The 17,755-nt window shown below is 34.9% G+C and overlaps 3 protein-coding genes across 3 annotated transcripts in view; 2 read left to right on the top strand and 1 right to left on the bottom strand.

Moving 5' to 3' along the window:
- The window catches only part of LOC106104733, a 21,705-nt gene extending 12,728 nt beyond the window's left edge, over positions 1–8,977 (top strand). The window contains exons 8-14 of the mRNA XM_013284864.1: positions 90–822; positions 1,150–1,324; positions 2,557–2,763; positions 3,699–3,817; positions 5,757–5,862; positions 6,417–6,855; positions 7,273–8,977. Of these exons, the coding sequence (XP_013140318.1) occupies positions 90–822; positions 1,150–1,324; positions 2,557–2,763; positions 3,699–3,817; positions 5,757–5,862; positions 6,417–6,855; positions 7,273–7,926 (2,433 nt within the window). The 3' untranslated portion in view covers positions 7,927–8,977. The remainder of the gene's footprint in view (positions 1–89; positions 823–1,149; positions 1,325–2,556; positions 2,764–3,698; positions 3,818–5,756; positions 5,863–6,416; positions 6,856–7,272) is intronic.
- A 519-nt stretch (positions 8,978–9,496) lies between these two features.
- Positions 9,497–13,531, top strand: LOC106104861 (fructose-1,6-bisphosphatase 1). Its single transcript, XM_013285048.1, has 6 exons — positions 9,497–9,870; positions 10,155–10,299; positions 11,135–11,241; positions 11,802–12,028; positions 12,406–12,584; positions 13,284–13,531. Exons 1-6 carry the CDS (start codon positions 9,695–9,697, stop codon positions 13,461–13,463), a joined length of 1,014 nt encoding a protein of 337 aa, XP_013140502.1. The 5' UTR covers positions 9,497–9,694; the 3' UTR covers positions 13,464–13,531.
- Positions 13,532–14,115: 584 nt separating this feature from the next.
- LOC106104877 (nuclear cap-binding protein subunit 1) overlaps positions 14,116–17,755 on the bottom strand; it is a 16,584-nt gene continuing 12,944 nt past the window's right edge. The window contains 3 exon segments of the mRNA XM_013285072.1: positions 14,116–15,484; positions 16,139–16,327; positions 17,207–17,396. Of these exon segments, the coding sequence (XP_013140526.1) occupies positions 15,371–15,484; positions 16,139–16,327; positions 17,207–17,396 (493 nt within the window). The 3' untranslated portion in view covers positions 14,116–15,370.

Below are 17,755 nucleotides of genomic sequence, written 5' to 3' on the forward strand. Positions count from 1 at the left end.
TCCATATAAACGCATTTATAATATTAGTAAGATATTTTTTCATGTCTTCCTTACCATTTTTATTTATTTCATTTAAACTTTAATTTCAGAGTGACCTTGACGATATGGAGTATATCATAATAGCGACGAAATTACCTAAAACAATATCCAACTTTAGCAACCAGAGTTGGGACACTTCTCCTACTGATTCCGATTGTACCAGTGCTAGGATACACCAACAACCGCATAATACATCAGAGACAGTCTCGCAAACACTAACCAGCCCATACGAAACATTGAGACATGCACAAATAGAAACAATCAAACAACCAGAGAGTTTCATATCAGACGAAACGGCCACAGACAACTTACAACCATTCCTCAAATTCCAACATCTACCAGATAATGACTTCTCAAGTGTTTGTTCAACACCAGTTCAAGCTAAACAACCAAGAGTCAAAGAATTAGTTACACCCGTGTTACATAAAAGTGATTCAACTGAATATTGCAGTATTCTAAGTCCAGATACAAGAGGTTTTAATCTAACATGCAGTGATACTAAAGATAAAAGTTCAACCAAATTAAGCCGCAGTTTTACTCCGCAGTCTTACAAACCTTTGCATATTAAAGTACCTGATTTTAAATTGGATTCTCTTAAAGCTATTGTCAAAGATAATGATTGTAATGAAAGATCTTCGTATAATTTCGATATAAAACACTACAGTTTGCCCGCAACGCCTATAGCTAGGAGTAACAAATTGAGGAAGAACGCCTGGCTCTCTGGTGATTTTAGTGGACAGAAAAGTGCGGAGAAAGTCCGGGAAAATACTTCAGTCAAAGAAGGTGAGTTTACCTAGTTTTTTTAAAGTTTTTAATAACTATAAATTATGATTGTGTAAATTGCTATATGATGCGTTAAAAACGTATAATCAATTACTTTTTAGCACAATTTTAACTTTCTAATTTTTAGATTAAACGTAAATTAATTTTCAACCAATATAACAAATAAGTCTAGCGAATTATTTTATTTCCGTGGCCTGACACATACAAAATCAGTATTAAAATTCACTTTATCAGTCTAATCAGTATTACAATTCCTTATAGAATATAGTTTTTAATAATACTGAGTTATAGATTCCGGCATAAGATGTGACTTTTTTAACATTTCAGCATATGAAAAAGAGACTCAAACATCTCCGCTAGGGTTGGGGTCTGGTAACGAAGCGGACGCGGAAAGTTCGTGCTCGAAGCCCGCCAGCCCGCCACGCTCCCCGCCCTTCCCGCACGCCGCCTGCTCGCCTGACTCGGACCACACAACCAGAGACAGCTACACCGGACTTAAACGGTAAGTATCCCCACACAGACCGGAGTAGAGAACAGACCTTTACAGACCGGAGTAGAGAATAGACTATTACAGACCGAAGTGGAGAATAGACTTTTACAGACCGGAGTGGAGAATAGACTTACAGACCGGAGTGGAGAATAGACTTTTACAGGCCGGAGTGGAGAATAGATTTTTACAGACCAGAGTAGAGAATAGACTTTTACAGACCGAAGTGGAGAATAGACTTTTATAAGCCGTAGTGGAGAATAGACTTTCACAGACCGGAGTGGAGAATAGACTTTTACAGACCGGAGTGGAGAATAGACTTTTACAGACCGAAGTGGAGAATAGATTTTTACAGACCAGAGTGGAGAATAGACTTTTACAGACCGAAGTGGAGAATAGACTTTGACAAACCGGAGTGGAGAATAGACTTTTACAGACCGGAGTGGAGAATAGACTTTTACAGACCGGAGTGGAGAATAGACTTTTACAGACCGAGGTGGAGAATAGACTTTGACAAACCGGAGTGGAGAATAGACTTTTACAGACCGGAGTGGAGAATAGACTTTTACAGACCGAGGTGGAGAATAGACTTTTACAGACCGGAGTGGAAAATAGACTTACAGACCGGAGTGGAGAATAGACTTTTACAGACTGAGGTGGAGAATAGAATTTTACAGACCGAGGTGGAGAATAGACTTTTACGGACCGGAGTGGAGAATAGACTTTTACAGACCAGAGTGGAGAGTAGGCCTTTAAAGAATGGAGTGGAGAGCAAATTTTCACAGACCAAAGTGAAGAACAGACCTTCACAGACCGGAGCGGAGATCAGAACCTTCTGCGTGCTGGAGGCCTAATTTTAGTCTTTTCTCTTTCCACCTTTTTTATAAGGACAGGATGTGAAGAGAAAGTAAATTTGACGATGGAGGAGACGCATAAGAAGAGAAAGAGTAATATCCTCCGGCGATTAAGAGTAGGTAACGCATCTGAATATTGGCTATTTGTTCATGGGCAGTGGTCGTAATAAAGTTTTTATAATATCATGCGGATGAAACCGCACGGGAACAGCTAGTTCCAGCGAAGTTTCATAATGTATTCAATTTTATTCTTGTAACATTTCAAATGTATTCTTGATCATGGCTTAGTATTTAAAATACAAATTGTTATTAGCTTAAAAGTTAGTATAAAGGCAATTGTGTTTTTTAATTATTTTTTGCATTTTATTAAATTATTTCTATATATGTTTCCAGGGTGGAGCCGCCACTTGATTTCCTCGCCGAAGAGCCGCGTCCTCGCGCCAGCTCGTGGTCTCTGAGGTCTCCGAAGACCAGCTCGAAGAACAAGGCTGAGGAGCTGGCCAATGTGAACGTGAAGCCGCTGGTCGCCATACACGAGCGATGGATATATGAAGCTAATAGGAAGACCACGAGATCTATGTCACTGCCTGATGATAATAAGTAAGAAACTTAATATTTAAAGTTAAAGGTTTGAATGTATGGATGGATGGATGGATGTTTGTAAGATCTGGATAAAAGCACCGATAACCTAGGTTAGGGTGGTGTGGTCATGTGGTCAAGGGTTCGAATTCCGCCATTCCATTAGTTGTAAACCTTAGCACAAGTTTACGAGTTTAGTTGGAATAGTAAAAGAAATAGTAAATTAACTAAAAATCTTCTCTATTTAAAAAAGGGTATAGGTGTTGAACACTGCCTGGGGAAATATATAGACTTACTTTTTAATTCCGCGTAAAGTCACGGGTAACAGCTAGTAATAAATAAAGATTTGTTTAATAAAAGAGCCTTCTATAGGACCAATGGATAAAAACCTCGACCACTATCTTAAAGAATTGTTATCTGTTAAGTAAAATACAAGTCATTTTAAATCAAAATCATTGTTGCGGCGTTTCTCAAAGTTTTCTTATCTTTGTATCATGATATCGTACATAGTTCTGTCCAATAATATATATAAGGACAGTAATAGAATAGTCGTAATATTACGATTTTATTTGACTCTCATAATATTTTTCATTTATCTACATTTGGATGTATAAGGAAAAAAAAGAAAAAACAGGTTATATTATACCCGCATTCATGAGCTACTTTTCAGACAATTTTAGCCGTTTCAAATATTATTCTGAAAAACATAGACTTGTAGACAGATAGAAATACAAAACTAAAAAAACGTGTATTCGTAAGCAACCTAAATACATCATGTATAGATCGTACTTCAAATATGAATGCGAAAGTTACTTAATAGGCAAAAGTTACTCATACTAATATTATAAATGCGAATTTTAGATAGATGGATGTTTGTAAACGGCTGAAAGAATTTCAATGAAATTTGGTATAGATGTAGAGGATGGAAGAACTCATAGGCTATTGTGTTTTTATAGGAGTGAAGTACGTGCAATGAAGCCGGCATCCCACTGCGTAGCGATGACGTCATCAGCGAGCGCGCTGCCCCGCCCCGCGCCGCGCCCGCCCCGCGCTCCCCGCACCACTAACAAGAACGGTCAGTGATGCACTGATCTATATTTACTGGATATGCCATATATTATCCTTTTTAATTACTCTTCTACCTATTTCTATTATATTCGTACAATTTGGGGATTTGACGCATGTGTAAGGGGAATGTTTCTGTGTCCTCTCTGTTGATTAAAGGAATGCAACACATCTTTAAAAAGGTTTATGAGCAGTTGCTTTCGCTATTTGACGAATTTAAGCAGCCGCTTTGTCTTTTGTCATATTTTTACTGTGAAATTAATACATGGTACTTTCTGTCTGTTCAGTTTTCTCCGATTTGAAATTATCGATTTCGAGTGATATGGTGGGGAAAATTCTAATACAGATAATTTAAACTCAATATTATCAACAGTAAAAGTGGGAACGAAGCAAAAACTTTTTCTATCTCATCGCCTATCCATTTAATATAGATCAGTGGAAAGCATTTGCCGAATTAAATCCTTAGTAATGTAAACATAAATATCATATTACATACTAGTTATTGCTATATCTAATTTTAAAGGAATATGATGCTGTTTTGGCAAATTTTGTTCTAAATCCCACATCCACATTTACTAAGTCTACATTTCTCATACTTAATTAACACTAAGGGTTGCACGCTTGGTTTGGTTTAACAAGAATATAAAAAATCTGAACATAATGTTTAAATGTGCATAATAAATGCGATTCAGACTTTTCTAGAATAGATTTTTGTATTCTTTGTAAGGCTGTATGTATGCTATGCACTTTTTTTTAGTATTAACGAAACATGTAAAAGAATTATAACCTAAGAAATGTTTTGTTCAATATTTGTCATTTTTATTGTATTTGTGTGATTGTCATTGATTGGTGTTTAAAATTTTTAATATTATTAAGATTAATGAAGAATTTGGTTATTGTTATGTTTGAGAAATAATTCACAATATGCTTAATGTGCGTTTATTTTTATTTTAAATAATTATTTTTAGATATTATTCCTTTAAAAATATAATTCTTGTGTTTTAAATTAAGCTATCTTTTTTTAACTAAGTATGTAGTTTGTAATAGGAATAAGGTTATAGAACCAAAAATTTAAAAACCCCGGGGGTGGGGGGTTGAATCGGCTTCTTTATTATTTTCTAATACGTAAAGAAATCGTTCCATGTTTATCTGCAATATGACGAGGGGTTTATATTTCTGGTCAGATTATTTTTTTTTTCATTTCGGTTTCTTGCTAAGAATCACTTCATTAGATACGATTTTTGGATCATTGCTTTGTTCTATGCACAATTTTATATTTAAGGCTTGTTTTCACTAACTTAAGTTCACTTATAACAATAGCTTATCCTTAGCTGATTCTTTTCTAAATAACTTTTTAACTCTGTTTTTTTATAGTATGTAAGGATGAGGTTTATGTTTTTTTTAACATATTTTGACAGAACTCATTTGTATGCTTAAGCTTTTGTGTGCACATTACTTAGTGGTAATAAATAATTGTTTTGCATGGTTGGGTTTAATTTACTAACATTTATAGTTCATACAATGTTTTCTTAATAATTTTAATATGAAGGTTATGGTAGATATATATTTTATGTGGGTCTAATATTTGTCATTATTAACAGCAAATAACTAAAATTGACAAAATAAATTACGTCCTGTTAATGTTTGGTATTATTTTTAGAAGAATGATTCTGTTTTGACTATATTCTAATTTGTGATATTGTATACTGTTCAAAATTGAGATATTTTTCAGAGAATTATTCGCGATAACAGGTGATGTTTCGTTAATGTTTACTATTTCAGAAACAAAAATCCTAACGCAACCTACCTTTGGGAAATCGAAGAAAATTCATATGTTTAGTGTTTTTGTTTTTTTTTGTATATAATATACTTAATTTGGTTGTGAATTTTGAACATGCAATTGGTGTACCTTATAAATAAATAAATAGTGTTTACGCTAACCATTTCAGGTCATCCATGGGATCAGTTATGCCACTCGGGCGGGATGTCGAAGAGTGTCAACTTCGCATTCGATACTGACAGTTGTCATACGTGGAAGAGAGACAGCAGTAGAGGGTGACATTATTTGTTTATGCTTGTCCTCGCTTGACACACCATTACCCCTAATACGATTACCCCTAATACTATTACCCCTAATACCATTACCCCTAATACCTAATACAAGTATTGACCAGTGTGACAAACAATTAAAAAAATGAACTTGTTTCATATCCAAAAATATGCTACTAAAATGATCAGTTTTTTTGTTACATAAAATTACGCCGAAGTGGGGGTTAAAACTATTGTGCGTGGTATCACTAGGCCAGTACAGTAGCGCTCAATAACTGGGTTGTTTTTGTCAGTATAACTGGCGCCAGTGATCTATGGCGATTGCAACTGTCTAACTATACTGGCCAAATGTAATCCGCTCATTACCGTGAATTTCCGCTTATATACAAAAGTAATGCTGTCTCTGTTTTTTATTAGAAAGTAAGAGAGATGACAATGTTTTTGTACATTTAGGCACTGGGAAATTCAACTACATCGCTTGTTCTATTAACTTTTATTAGCTAATTGCTTTTTCATTATTTATTTAATATGTCAATTTATACAATTCAATAATATTGTAGGTCTTCAAGTTCGTTTGACGTTAAAGAACCAAAGGTAGACCAGTCTACCAGCACGCGAAGTATCGAAGAGTTCATACGAGAACTGATCAGAAAAGAATTCCAGAATCACGAAGATTTCGAAGATTCGACCGCGCGTGAGGAAATACTTAACAAAGGCGTGTCGAATGTTCTCGAAGGCTTGAATGCAGAAACGGAACAATCTAAGAAGGAAACCGTTAAATCTTTTTCCAGGGTTAAAATTAACGGTAACAATAAACCGTTACTACAAATAACTTTCAGTAGATCTGGAGAGAATAGTCTACAAGTTCTAGATAATTGTGTAAATGTGACAATATGTGATCCTAACCCGGGTAAAGACAAAATCCAGGAAGAAGAGATACCTCTCGAAGATATACAAGTTAATTCGTTGAAGAGATGCCAAGCTTTTAATGCTATTCAGGTAATTTGAATATCGATTTATTTTTTTAATTTCCATATCTATACTAATAAATGTATATAAATTACATCTATACTAAAATAAAGAGGAACGATTTGTATTTTTGTATGTATTAAAATAACTCAAAAACTACTAAGCAGATTTAAAAAATTCTATCAGCATTAAAAAGCTACGTTTTCGCTGAATAACATAGATGTTTTACGGTATTTTAATTTTACGCTAGTTCAGTAACACCTGGTTTATTTTTTTTTGTATATTATATGGGTTGTTAAAATTTAGGGACTACTGAAAACTATAAAATTCTCTGATAATTCAGATGGTACATTTACTTTTGACTATGTTTTGGCACGTCGGAAGTATGAGTACTCTATGGGCTCATGTGTCAACTCAAATGCTTAGTACTGTTTATTCAATTCACAGGAAGCTCGAAGTACCGAAGACTTGTACATAGATGACGATCTATCCACACAGATGCAAGAGAACTTTGGCGGTAAAGTGAAACTGATCCCTCTGCATGGCTCTTTACATGAGATACTCTGTGAAAAAGAGGACGATTGCTGTCTTATAAAAGTGAAGCAAGAAAACGGCTGTGATACTATTTACTTCAGATGTGATAATTCCGATACAGAATCGAGGGACGCCATCGATGGTTTGAGGGAAAATGGACCACAAGATACAGTTGTATTCAAACGAAGCATATCATTAATAGAGGAACGCATACAACGTGTTATACCCAAAGATAAACGACCAATAAGGAAACGTATAGAAAACAAAGCGAGACCTAAATCAGATTTCTTTCCCAGAATAACTAAAGAGAGCCGCGTTTTAAGTAATAGTAGTCCTTCGTTGATTATGAAGGATAGGAAAAATGAGGAGGTTGAAGTGAATATTGAAAATGTTATGAGCTATCAGGACTCATCTTCGGACGAATGTTTGAAATATTCGGAGAATGACGACTTCGAGATACTCGAAAGGGAGATAGAAGAAGATATTGCTAATTGTAATTTGACTTCTTTGAATAGTAAATGCTTAGAGAAGATATCGGAAGAGAATTTATCCCTTATTAATGATTAAATGACAAGAGATGACGGAATAACTAATAAGTGCTTTCCAGTGATTAATTCCAAATATTTACACTTTGTGCTACTTATTTTTAAGACATTGGCTTAAATAAGCTAATATAAAGGTGCATTGACCAAATCAGGCTTGAAGCCTTGTCAATTTTGGATTTAAAATTATTATGCGATCAAATCATAAAATTAAAATATAGTTGGCTTATAAATATTTTTATATTGATGTTTAATTGTTTCTAGCCATATTTCTAATATGATTCCGTCCAAACGGCTCTCGCATTTAGAAAATCCAAAGATGTTAATATTTTGATAGAATTTTGTTTGAAGATTCGGTAATATCTCGAAGAAGGGCTCGTGTGTCAACGTGAAAGCGACTTATGAGAACTTAATCTAAGTGAACAATAACATAAAGTTAGGGGTCTATTCAACTGTCTTGACGGTTCAATGTCATGGTTATACTGAAGAGCTAAGATATCTGAATATTATTATAGAAAAAAACAATACGTCGCAAACGCGTTGACGCCGGGGCTATGCCGCGTAGATATAAGTTGTAATTAATTTTTGTGGTTGTCATTTCATTCCCTCATATTTTAAGTTAAAGATCAAGGCTATGTGATTTTTTAATTAAGTAAATTAACGTTCCACTGTTGTGATGTAGATGGTAGCTGTTTAAATATTTTTACAGTAATATTTTCGCACAATTTTTTTTAATTTACCCTTTGGTGTTCTTTATAGTCTTATTTTTCCTATAATTAAAATCATTTCGGTTTAGAAATACCAAAAAATAATATAATTTTAAATCAGCACATAAAAATAAATTTATAAAGAATTGTTTTTTTTTTTAATTTTTTTTAGTTTTGCATGTTCCAATGTAACTTTTTGAGTAGCGTAACAAAACGTTTGTCATATTATTCTAATAAATTCTGGTAAAAATGGCGTGTTTATGGAAACAAAGTACGCTGGCACGTCACAAACTTAACATTCCAAACTGTACCTCTGTTTATTTGATTGTAAAAATATCTGTTGTTCATAAATAAAGGTTCCACAATTAAGTTTTTTTTTTCTATCCTACATTTTATTTTATTTCCTACCCGTCACTACAAAATATCTCTATAAATTATTCCATTTAAAACGAATACAATCTGTTTGACTATTATCAAGACATGTCGAAGAAACTGATTAAAAGTCAAGGTAAAAAAACTTGTTTTATGATCAACAACATATACAGCAATTCGTTTTGTGTATTACGTCACGTACACGCCCATTTTTTGGTCGAAGAAACGAAAAACTACGTGGTTTTTATGATATATTCCTAACCTCTAATTGTAAGAAGTAAATAAAAAACGATACTAATGTGTCATTTCATTTCACTGTACTTTAAAAAGCTAAACTTAATAAATGAAGATATTCCAATAAGAGTATTTCTATTGTATTTACTCTTTAAATATTAATTCCTACTCCACACTTGCGTACAAACTATTTAATTATGCATTTCGTCCGCACACACCCATTTTTACAATCCGGTTTAGACCAATTCAAAAACAACTTTATAAATTATTCAAATCAAAATGCCAAGCCTTCAAAAGTGGATTGTAGATTACGAATAAAAATAACAAATGTTACATCATATTGATATAATGAAATGTTCGAATAGATAGCGTCATAACGCTTTTACAGTTTCGTAAAACATTTAGCGGCGCTCAGTTGAACGGCGTCAGCTGAGCGCGCGCGCCGCCATCTTTGTTGGATAGATTAAAAATATTAAAAAAATGACACAACAAGGACCGGCTTTCGATGTGAATGCTATGACCTTGACCAGATGGGTCTTGGCTCAGCAAAGAACAGCTCCTGAAGCCACTGGCGACCTGACTTACCTTCTCAATTCTATACAAACAGCAGTCAAGGCTATACAATCGGCGGTAAGGAAAGCCGGAATCGCTAAACTGTGAGTACATTCAACTATATTAATTTAAAGTAACAATAGTTTTTTATTACACATAATAAAATATATTTAGGATATGATTTTTTATATTGAAATAATCGAAATTACGTTTCGCTGTTTATCTTAATGCAATGACTTGCAATAAATAATGAATAAATAGACTTTGTTTCCAAATATTTACAAATAATCGGGTTGTGCAGATTTCACATACTAAAAGTAAGGGTCCAATAAAGCTGTGAGTGGGGCAGTTAAATGTAGAAAAAATAATGAACAGCATTTCTGTTTAGGCATGGTATCTCTGGGGACACTAACGTCCAAGGCGAACAAGTGAAGAAACTAGATGTTTTATCAAATGACTTGTTTATAAACGTTCTTAAATCTTCATTCACAACATGTCTACTGGTTTCCGAAGAAAACTCTTCAGTTATAGAGGTGAGTGCAATTATTTACATGAATTCATTCATGGAGTGTTCCCATTGGGCCGATTAATTCTATGGGAAATGATCGGTGAAACGATCGACCCAATTTTTAATTTGGAGATAAAAATTAAAATTATAATATATGATACTAATAAAAAAGTTAGACTTCAAGAATAGGTTCCAAATTCAAAATCGTAGCGTAATCGCGAATTTCAACTATCGTATACACACCTGTATAAAATATATCGACATCTCTGCTTTATTCGAAGAAAATGAGAGGGCTAGCAACATTAAAGGTATTACGACAGTGTAAATTCACCATAACATTTTTGTATAAAGAAGACATTATTGTATGTCGACAAATAGATCGATTGTTTAATAAAGGTCCCCTTAACATTGGAGATAATGGAATATATTTGATAACATTGAACATATCGGACATCGTTTGAACAACGACCCGAATGCACTTTGCTCTTTTATCGAGTCTTTATTTGTGTAACTTCTTTTATAAATGTAATCAATAAAAATATGTTTGACGTATTCTTTGTTCGATCATACGTCATACTAATGTTATAAATGCGAAAGTTTAGGTGGATGAATGGATTGGAATGGTTGTTAGAGTTTGTAGCCTAAAGAACTGAACGGGTTTCGATGATGGTATAGATGTAGAGAAGCCTGGACGAACGCATAGGCTATTCATTTTTTTTGTTTAAATCAACGCGGACGGAGTTGCGGGAGAAGGCTAGTTTATATGATAGTTAACATGAAAAAAACTGAAAGCTAACGCCGGATTTTATCGTTACCTTTGCTTGTTTTTTTGCTGGCTTAAGATAAAATGTCGTATATAGGTGGAAAGCGAGAGACGCGGCAAATACGTGGTGTGCTTTGACCCTCTCGACGGATCCTCTAACATCGACTGTCTTGTCTCCGTTGGATCTATCTTCTGTATTTATAAGTAAGTATATGTAGTGCTATTTTTCAATGCCAGTTTAACGGTTATTCATAGTCCCTTAATATTTAGTTAAAGAACTTTTTCACCATTAAAATAATATGACTGTTAGTTTAAGTAAAATTTTTATCCGGCTCGAAGGACCCTAATATGTTAAGTAGACAGTATAATCATATTATTATAAATGCAAAAGTTTAGATGGATGGATGTTTGTTAGAGTTCGTAGCCTAAACGGTTGAACGGATATCGATGAAATTTGTCATAGATGTATATAGTCTAGAAGAACTCGTAGGCTACATGCTTTTGTTTTTTCAATTCCACGCGAACGGAATCGCTGGTGAAAGATAGTAAAATTTAAACTAGACCTGCTAGTTATCGCTTAAAGAAATAATGGCAGATTGACATAAAACAGCAAAGAGAATGGCAATAATAGTCCGTCAATGAGTTGTGGAAGTGATTGTAGTTGGCTGGTTTAGATCTTGGGGCGAGGTCTGAAACTGTCCGGCTACCCCGCCAGCGGTGCATAACTGTACTTTTAAACTATTGTAACTAAACATCGTGTGTAGAAAGACATCATCAGGGGAGCCATCGGAGTCTGACGCGTTACGTCCGGGGCGCGAGGTGGTGGCCGCGGGATACGCGCTGTATGGCTCCGCTACCATGATGGTGCTGGCGCTAGGCCGGGGGCGGGGGGTTAACGGCTTCATGTACGATCCCTCGCTCGGGGAATTCATACTCACCGACCCTAATATGAGAATACCTGAGAAGGGGAACATCTATTCCATTAATGAAGGTATGAAATCATGTTTATATATGTTTTTCTTGTATAAATGTATCTAAAGACTTGTAAAGAATCAAATTGTAACTGTTTGTTGCCCCTAGCATAAATAATATATTATACTAGTTTAAGTTACTTGGTCAAAAGTCTAGTTTAACAAGCCTATATGTGAAGTTAAATTCCTTTGATACTCTTGATTATGAACAAAATGTTTCAAATCACTGTAATCTGGCTTATTTCAAACTTTTTGTTTTTGTGAAATAATGGTTTGATTTGACTATAATTTTTAGCTTTCCAGCTTCCGTTATTTTATTATATATTTTAATTTAAAGCTATAGGATCAGTATATCAGAACATCTATGAAGAAAATAACAGCAATCAAACATTTGTAGGTTACGCAGCGGAATGGGAGGAGGGTTTGAAGAGTTATATAGAGTCTAAGAAGCGTCCCGCGAGCGGCAAAGCGTACGGCGCGCGGTATGTCGGCTCTATGGTTGCCGACGTGCATAGGACTATCAAGTATGGCGGCATCTTCATGTATCCTGCCACTAAATCCGCACCTAACGGGAAAGTAAGTATTTATTGGCTTATTTCATATGGGCACAGTACATTTTACATCTGTAAATCAAATTTCCGCAAAATATACTTTGTGTCCTTATAGATTTTATTGCTTCATTTCAAATAATCTTCTTTCTTACTAATATTATAAATGTGACAGTTCAGATGGATTTTATTTCGTACCTCCAAAAACTGTTCAACGGATTTCGATGTAATTTGGCATAGTTAAAGAACACTTAACACATAGGCTGGTTCTGTTTTTTCAATTTCGCGCGCCCGTCACAGGCAAAAGCTAGTTTTATAACAATAGTATACTCGAATTTAATTGATATGAGAAATTATCATAACACTTTTCCATTCATGATATCATTTTTTTGTGTCATCATCATCATCATCATCATCACCAGCTCACTATACGTCCCCACCGAGGGGCTCGGAGCCTACCCTAAGTTAGAGTGACTAGGCCATAGTCAACCACGCTGGCCCACTGCGGGTTGGTTGACTTCACACATATCTTTGAATTTCTTCGCCGATATGTGCAGGTTGCATCACGATATTTTCCTTCACCCTAAGAACGTCGCGTAATTTATGTACATATTTTTTGTGTATTTTTGTGGAAATTTTTGAAAAAAAATCCTGTAATTACAGCCTTGAAAAAAAATTAGATTTGTTTATAATTTCTCATTTGTATAAAACAATATTTAATTTCCAGCTGCGTCTTCTTTACGAGTGCATTCCGATGTCGTTCATAGTATCGGAGGCTGGAGGTTTGGCCTCTAACGGCCAAGTCCCCTTACTGGACGTGCAGCCCACCAACATCCACCAGCGCGCGCCGTGCTACCTCGGCTCTAAGTTAGACGTCGAGGAACTTATGAAACATTTAAAGGCTTAACTTTTCCATTGTTATATGAAATATTGTTGTCTATTTTTTCCTAATAAAGTCTGATACTAGTCTTAAAAGTTGTTTTAATTCATTTCTCTTTGAAATCACACAGCCGCGTTGTGGAACGGTCTGTCCTCGGCGGTATTTCCAAACCAATACGACTTAGGATCCTTCAAGAAGCGAGCCTACAATTTCTTCAAAGGCAACGCATCTGTAGTTCCTCTGGTGTTGAGGATGTCTGGGCGTCATTGATCACCTTTCTGTTCTCGCAGCTCGTTTGCCCCCTTTTCTTATAAAAAAAAATATATTTCTATACTATATAATAAATAGGAAAGATTTGGATTTTTTATTTCTGTATGTATTAAAAAAATCTAAAACTTGTATAGCCTTGTAAGGCGTTCCTAAAAAGTACCGATGAAAAAATGGTCACAATGTCTATATATTTCTCAAATTTTTGGTTAAAACTATGTTTTTGTAGGTGTAAACACTGATATCCGAAAAGAAAGTTTGGATGGCTGATGTTACTTTCTTATTACCAAAACGGATAAACAGACCTCAATGAAATTAAACACAGATGTAGAACATAGTTTGAACATAAGCTACTTTTAAAAAGTAAAAAAAAATAAAAACGGGTTTTTACATAAATAAAACTCAATTTTATAACAGTCGGTAATCTTTATTTCCTCCTAAATGCTGACAATTGTATGACAGTGACATTTTTTTTATTTTCTGCAACATTTTCATTGTAGAAACACTTTAAATAACTTCTAGTCCTTTCTCTGTCCATCATTTTCGTAGAGTGGAAAGGGGAAGTAGATTTGACGGAGGAGTGCATAGAAAAATAAAATATTCTTTTTTTGCGTTTTCTCCGTTATTACGTAGACAATGCATCTATAATTGCGCCTGTAATCTAAGTGGTAATAGTAATCTTAAAATAATCACACTTTAAACACTATTTTCATTAGAATTCTATACATTCTAGTTAGTTTATATTCTAATAACAATGCAAATTTATTATCCTGTTTTCGACCTTAATACTAACAAAAACCAATATTTAACTATTTCAAATTCACATCATTCAAAACATAGCAGAATTATATGGAATATTATTTATTAAAGATTTTCTTTTTAAGCAGAAATTTTTATTTCATGCAACATTTTAAACGAGTTATAGCCTGTTTTTATCTTATACCACAAAATATTCTGCCATAGTTGTTTTAGCATTTTTATGAAGAATAATTATATTATGAAACTTTAGAATAACAATACAAATGATACGAAGAAATCTTAGATAAGATCTTTCATTTATAAATAAACTAAATTAGCACACTAACGGCCGAATACTGAAACGCCATTTAAACATGTAACATTGTTAAGACCACGCATAATTCCTTACTTTTGACGTCTATCAGATTGTAAGAGCGCGCACACCTTTCACTAAACTATCGCACAACTTTTTAGTCCGCTTTGATTCATATGAACTTACATATATGGAGATGCGTACACTACTCGATTTTTAGTTGTGCAACTAAACAGTTGAATTGGCTGCGAAGCAATCGACAATCGCACAACTATTGTGCGATATTTTAGTCAAATGAGTGCGCCCGCTCTAAGTGTCGCTTACGAAGCGTAGTATTGACTTACTTTTTTCGCAATTTCATCCGAGTTGAATTAAAAAATTTATGCCTATGATATTATACAGCTTGTTAACAATGAAAGATATTTTTAATCTGTCCAATTTTTGAGTAATTTCAATACATACAAAAATATAAATCTTTCTTCTTTATAACATTTAAGATTCGTTTCAATATTTGACCGTTATAATAACATTCACAATGTCACAATTCACTATAAAACACAGTATCCATATCCTGCGTACGGTTTGCAGTCTTTTGGGGGTTGGAGGGCGTTGGGGGTTATGCGGTGAGCGCCACGAACTGGTGGAACACATCCAGGATGTGAGGGTCCAGGTCCTGCGTGAACAGCAGCGTCTCCAGCGTGCTGCTATACTTCTGCACTTGCTCGTGATGCTGTAACACAATAATGGACTTTAGATAACTACTAGCTGTTGCCCGCGACATCGTCCACCCAATATTAAGATAAGAAAAGTAGCCTGTAACATGGCCGTCTATATCAGCTACCGTTAAAAGTCAGGTCAAAATCAGCCCAAGCGTTTCTGAGGTTACCCGGAACAAACGCGGCTTGCGGACGGACAGACAGACAGACAGACAGACAAAAAAAATGCGATTTTATTAATCAGCAACGCAAATACATCATCATTACAAACAGACACTCCAATTTTATTGTTTGTATAGAATAAATAAGATAGGCTAAAAAGGTTGAAGTCTGAAGAAAGTATGTATTGGATTGTGTAAAAGAGGGTATTTAAGGGTGTGTGTATTTTTAGCTGATAGTGATGTATGGTGGTATGGACAAGGGAAAGTTGTTGTTGTTGCTTTTGTTGTTGTTGTCGTTGTTGTTGATATTATTGTCGTTGTTGTTATCGTTGATGTTATTGTTCTTATTCTAGTTGTTATTGTAGTTGTTGTTGATGTTATTGTTGTTGATGTTATTGTTGTTATTGTTGTTGATGTTATTGTTGTTATTGTCGTTGTTGTTGTTGATGTTGTTGATGTTGTTCTTGTTGTTGATGTAATTGTCGTTGTTGTCGGCGGTATACTCACGACGAGGAAGACATGTCTCAGACGGGCGACGGTGCTGCGGTACCAGTGCGTGTCGTGCTCGCGCGCGTCCGTGTCGCAGCGCACGAGGTGCTCCGACAGGATCATGATGAAGCGCTGGAACACGATCAGGAACAGCCGTTTCTGGTCCGTGTGCGCCAGCTCCAGGCGCTCCTCCATGCGCTCCACGGCCTGGTACAACATTATTAAAAAAACATGTACAAAAAACGAATCCAAAATACACGAAAGATAAAATAGTCCCAAAAAAACGATACACTACAAAATAACGAAATAATTCCTCGATTCACATAAACCTCCTTTTATATGTAAAATGTTTACTCGAAAATATACACTACCAATATTTTATTTATTTATTTATTTTTTGTAGACAAAAGAAAATATTTTTTTTAATAAATACATATAGAAAATAAAGTATAATTAAAAAAAAGTTGGTCCAATTTGGCGTCATGTGCATATTGCCTATTGCAATCATAGATTGTATAGCCTCACTGGTACCAGTTAACGTTCACCTCGTGCCAGTTATTGAACGCTACAACTGTACTGGCCTGGTGCGAACCGCACAATTTAAGCCATAAAGACCGGAGAAGACTAATTTTCAAGTTTTACTGCTGTGGAAGAGGGGCTTTTGGCAATATCACAAACGTGAAAGTTTGGATGGATGGATATTAATTACTATATATCTCCAGAACAACTAATCTTTAAGATCATCATTAAGAATGTGTACATTAGAGTAAGTTTGAAAGTAGCGCCAGTGGTGGAGAAATTGAGAAGCAAAAGGTTAGCGTGGTATGGACATGTTATGCGACGAAACGATGGGAACATAAACCAGAAAGTGTTAAGAATGACTGTGGATGGCTACAAAGGAAGAAGAAGACCGAAGAAAGTATGGATATATTGTGTGAAAGAGGATGTATGGACCCTCTGTAAGGGATAAGGGCAAGTGGATGACAACACACTGTACTATCATTGGAAACTAATTTATCAGTACAAATGTAAAAACTAAATTGGTTTTAAATGTGATTATTTGTCTTCTATTGTAAAAATACATACTTCTTCAGTAGGTTTATCTTGATCCTTCTTCTTCTTGGTGCCGCTCTCGTCTTCAGAGTCCGAACTGCTGGAGTCCGCTCGCGCTAGAGCCTCCCGCGCCTCCTGCAGCTCGCCACCTGAAGTTATTTTTTTTAGCACTTTAAATATTATTTATCACGGAACACGGTGGAAGTCGCTAAGAAAAACATTACTTTAGTTGTGCACGCAAATGATACTGAGACACATTCAAAAATACGTATAACTAGTTCTTAGTAAACAATCGTATTAGTTTGTGATATGATTAAAAAGCTTCTATATTATCTTACTGATCTTACTAATATTATAAATGCGAAAGTTTAGATGGATGGATGTTTGTTAGAGTGTAGCCTAAACGGCTGAACGGATCTCGATGAAATTTGGCATAGATGTAGAGGATAGTCTGTAAGGACACATAGGCTATTCATTTTTGGATTTTTTAATTCCACGCGGACGGAGTCGCGGGCGAAAGCTAGTAGCTCATTAATTATTTCGAGGCGTCATTTTAAATTATTTTTTTTATCAAAATTAAAC

The sequence above is a fragment of the Papilio polytes genome, unplaced genomic scaffold, assembly GCF_000836215.1.
Source record: "Papilio polytes unplaced genomic scaffold, Ppol_1.0 DF823399.1, whole genome shotgun sequence".
Lineage (NCBI taxonomy): Eukaryota > Metazoa > Arthropoda > Insecta > Lepidoptera > Papilionidae > Papilio > Papilio polytes.

Bases quoted from the DNA above. Each gene is read 5' to 3' on its own strand.
- LOC106104861 (XM_013285048.1), top strand. From the start codon at position 9,695: ATGACACAACAAGGACCGGCTTTCGATGTGAATGCTATGACCTTGACC. The intron at 12,029-12,405 runs GTATGAAATCAT...AAACATTTGTAG, and splicing joins CATCTATTCCATTAATGAAG to GTTACGCAGCGGAATGGGAG. The intron at 12,585-13,283 runs GTAAGTATTTAT...TTTAATTTCCAG, and splicing joins AATCCGCACCTAACGGGAAA to CTGCGTCTTCTTTACGAGTG.